The following is a 4,702-nucleotide window of genomic DNA, read 5'->3' as shown; positions in this document are numbered from 1 at the left end:
GGTGTAATTTTTTTCATTGAGTTGACCCTGAAATTTGTGAAAGATCCAAAAAAGTCATACTGGGGCTGTTGAGAAGAATTAGGGAGCAGAAGCACGAGATTAGCAATATCAGAGAACCACTGTAGACTATGGAAAATGAAGACAAAATTATGGGACCAATGGCATGTGGAACTTGATATTTGAGAGACCAAGCTAATGAAAATGGGGCTAGCCTTGTTTGGATTTGTAAAAATTTCAAATTAATATTGTTGATGTCTATATTTGTTGTTGTGTCTGTTTGGATAAAAAATTGAACTTGTAATTTGAATCAACGACTGTTTGTATATTGACAATGAAAATGGAATTTGTAGCTAGTATTTTGCATCAATAAAATTTTATTTATTTTGAATCCAAAATGTTCTTGCAAGTTGTCTTTTTAAATGTTGCAGCTGGTATTTTGCATGATTTTGCACCAGTAAATAAGCCATAAATGAGTAAATAGCTGCTACATCATTAATTAAGTCAATTTGAGTGCCATTATCATTGTAAACCTTCAAATTGGTCAACGACACGGAGTCAAATAAACGATATAAAATGAGATGAAACCAAGAAGAAATTCAAATGAAAAAGTAAACGACACAAACGATTTGTAGTGGTTCGGCCCCAATTGGATGGTAATGACCTACGTCCACTTAGTGTTCTTATTGATGTAGAGTCTCAATACTGTGATCAATGAACTATGGTTCACGAGTTTCACAAGCTTTGGGAGAATTACCACTTCGGTGAATAATCACACTACAATTTTCTCTCCGGATTCAAAGCTCGAAAAGTCCCTTCCCTAGAGCCCTTTTATTCTTATTTATAGGCTCCAGGAAGTTACACGGGCCAATGGGCCTTAATTACAATTAAGACTTGCGTATCTAGGTAATAAAAGAAATTACAATTAATGCATAATTAGAGATTTGCATGAATAAAGGAAGTAAATGAAAGTATGCGACCAGGCTGGTCGCACATAAGTATGATGCTTGATAAACCAATAAGTTTCTAGTAGATGGTCTAGCAGGATATTATTCACTTAAAGCCGCCACGTGTAGGTCAATCTTGCCATGTCATCAGGAGCCGTTTTTGGGTAAACATTTGCCCCCAAGTTTATTTTACTGCAACCAGTATAAAGTAAACTCAGACAACCGACCTTTCGTATGCCCTGTCAAATCTGTTAGAGTCATCCATGCCTTATCGAAAAAAGGCAACCAATAATGTCTTTGTAGTTTCCCAAAAAGTGATTTGACGGCTATTACGCTTACCCATGCCTTGAAAAATCACCCCTCATGATTACCTCTGTAACCGTGCTTCGACCAATGTATATATAGCCCTTCATATTTACCTTTTACCTTTACTTTCTATCTTTTTCTCAAGAACACTGGAGAACAGAACCCTTCGAACCTAGAAGACCCAAACGATCCCAACGATCCACAGAGTTTTTTCCCAGCCATTCATCGTCTCGGAAGTTTGCACTAATCTTTATCCGAGTAAGTTTCTCGAACTTCTCCGTCGTCAGACTGCCATGCAATATTTAATTTCTGGTTTGTTTCAGACTTTGAGTTTCTGAATGTTCTTGAAAAACCGATTTGGGGTAAATGGGTACGTAGGTCTTAGGATGATAGGATAAGAAAATAACACTATATGAGGCTTAGGAATCAGTTTGGGAGTTAGGATTATTGATTTAGGGCATAAAATCGAAGTAAAAATTCGACTTTCAAGCATGCAGAAAAAACTGGGTTTTCCCCGCCCTTTCAGAGTTGAAAAGTTTTTCTTGAAAAACTTTTCACTTTTGCTTTTTAAACCGTTTCCGAAACTGTTTGCATAGAATTTAGTGTTTTTGTTAGAATGCTGCTGGTCGTATAAAAGCTTAACTTTTATACACGAGCAACGTTATTCCAACTTTTCCACTTTCGAGGTCGCTCCTTTCCAAATCACCCCAAACAGATATAGAGTGCTCTCTGCTCTCTATATCCTGTACAGCCATAAGAAGTGGCTCGTTCCTATGCCACACGAGATCAATTATTTTTTTGATCTCAAGTCCAACCCCAATCACAACAACACGGGGTTCTTCCACTTTTACCACTAGGAATCTGTCACACTTTCTAGAGTGAGATCACCCACAAGTCCAACGTGGGAAAGTACTTTCAGGAGTAATTTTTAACACTGGACTTGACTTGGTCACCAACAATCTAGCCTTCACTGAAGGAGGTAAATTGTTTATTCACTGGTCGCTTAATTTTCTTTAGCTTTTCTGCACATTCCTTAGAACTTTGGTGTCATCCAGGTCCATGGTGTCGACCAACTCCTACTCCAGAAATGGAGATACGAGCAACTTCCCTGGTCAGCATGACCGATATAGAAAAAAGTGTTAAAGAGTTGGTCATGGAGAATAATCTAAGGCTAGTTGGCCTTTTGGCCCCTCACCAGGATGTGAGGGAATCAACTGCAGGGAGTGCTACCGGTGGAGAAGTTCCCGAGCAACACCAAGATGTGTCGCAACCTCTGAGGAGGAGGACAATGGGAGTGACCATCAGGGAACCCTCCAGCATCCCGCGAGCAGCTGCTGCCCCTGCCCCACTAGGAAAGGGCAAGCGGAAGGTTTCTGAGCATCCTGAGCCTATTCTTCAATCTTCAGATGAGAATGGTACTGACTTCTCACTCTTAGACAGTTTGCCCATTCCCTGTCATTTATTTGACGGGGACGACAACTTTAAATACATGCCTAATTTAAATTCAGACTTCTTCAAGGTAGTGAGTGAGTGTAGCAGTAGTACAATAAGTAATGTAGCGACCAGTAGTTGTAGCTCGAGTATTTTACTTATAATTTCCTTGATCCTATTTTCTTGATTTAGTAGATATCTCCATCTATAATGCCTGACTGTTCACTTCTTTTTTTTGCAGTCATGTCAACTGAAGATTTGTTCGACCTGTACTGCGAACCTAAACCCGTCACTCCTTTGAGCAAGAAAAAGGGGAGTAGGCAACACCGCAGAGAAAGTAGCAAGAACTCTCCGACGAAAAAGGTTCGGACCGGGGATCCTCCAATGCCAGTTCCTTCCAAGGAAACAAAACCTCCTCCAGCTCCCATCGACCAGACATCTCCGCCAGCCCCTGTCAACCATACACATCCTTTAGCGCCTGTTAACCAACCTCCTCCAGCTCCTGCTGACCAGACACCTCCTGATCAGACAGGAGAAGCTTTGACAAACATTGTGCTTAGTTCGGCCAAAGATAGGATGACTAAGCTATCAAGGCACTGACACAGCCGAGAAGCCATCATCGGTACCGACTCCATGGAGGTTGACCAGATCATTAACCATGCGCTGAATGAAGTGCTTAGTGTGAGTTGCCATTTCCTACTGAGCTTTATTTTTTTATCTTGTCATTTTATTTCTACTAGCAGTTTTACCTTCTTGCTGATCGTAGGGAGTTCTAACCATGAGCGCTAGCTGGCGCCACTCGGGAGCCCTGGCTGTTCAATTTGAGAAGAGACTTGGCGAGCAGCTTAAGGCGTCCGAGGACAGACATGCTGAGGAGCTTAAAGCGTTCGAGGCCAGACACGCTGAGGAGCTTAAGATGGATGAGGTCCTTAAGGTAAAAAGACCTAAATGCCCTCAAGTCTAATTAAAATCCTTAACAGCCACCAAGGGAAAAATCGTCCTTTCTCACCTATCCCTTTAACCATAATTAACACCCTCCAATTCTTGTTATTCTCAAAATTCTCGAATGCCAATAATTCATATCCCGTTACCCCTTAACTCCCAGCAACGCTCTAATCACCAAATTACCCCGGGACTCACCCCGAGCCCCGAACTTAATCCCGTTATGACCAAACCGCTAACTTATACTCAAAGATCGTCTCATGTCGAACAGTTCGAACAAATCCACATTATAATGTGGTCTCAATAATAGTTTACCAATACACATACCAATATACAATTACGCCCTCAACAGGCCAAATTACCAAAATGCCCTCATAACAAAATATATACCCCTATGCATGCATTTATCATCATATAATAATGTGATCCACATAATCATGCATATAGTCATATAATGAAACAATAAATCAAGTATGGCCCTCCTAGCCTCCTAATCAATGTCCTAAACCTTATTAGGAAATTTGAGTTGTTACAACTATCCCCTTCTTACAGAAATTTCGTCCTTAAAATTTTATCTGAACTGCTTGGAATATAAATTTCGCACAATTGATTCCAGTTTCCTAGGTCATTCCTTGACCTACTGTTTCTAAAATATTACCTTAACTCAAGGTACATTTTTATTCCTCAAAACCTTATTTTTTCAATCTCATAACTGAGCTAGCCACTCCACACAGAATAACTCCATCTTCAGCTGCAGATCCCCATAACTCAACACATGAGTTTCTCTAACCCATGTCCCCAACATGGAATATATATACACTGTGTACAGCTGACAGTGCCAGAACTGTTATCAACTTAAAAGCAACCTCATTGATCCTTTCCAGGATCCAAACAGTCTTAACATTCTAGGGTCCAACTTGCTCTTATCTCCTCACCCCTTTATCCTTGGTGATACTTTGAGAAAGGTACAATCTTCTAATTGGAACCCCATATTTTTTCTTTCCAATTTAATAAAACTCTTTCATTTACTTTGAAAAGTGAGCCTCCAAGCTCTAACCTTTAATAATCTCAATGATCCT

General features: G+C 40.2%; 1 protein-coding gene across 1 annotated transcript; it reads left to right on the top strand.

Moving 5' to 3' along the window:
- The first annotated feature begins 2,337 nt into the window (after nt 1-2,337).
- LOC133814603 (pollen-specific leucine-rich repeat extensin-like protein 1) lies at nt 2,338-3,281 on the top strand. Its single transcript, XM_062247542.1, has 2 exons — nt 2,338-2,665; nt 2,923-3,281. Exons 1-2 carry the CDS (start codon nt 2,338-2,340, stop codon nt 3,279-3,281), a joined length of 687 nt encoding a protein of 228 aa, XP_062103526.1.
- The last annotated feature ends 1,421 nt before the right edge of the window (nt 3,282-4,702 follow it).

This window comes from Humulus lupulus, chromosome 2 (assembly GCF_963169125.1).
Source record: "Humulus lupulus chromosome 2, drHumLupu1.1, whole genome shotgun sequence".
Taxonomy (NCBI): Eukaryota; Viridiplantae; Streptophyta; class Magnoliopsida; order Rosales; family Cannabaceae; genus Humulus; species Humulus lupulus.
Note: the sequence above shows the minus strand (reverse complement) of the source record. Positions and strands in the feature narration are given on the sequence as shown.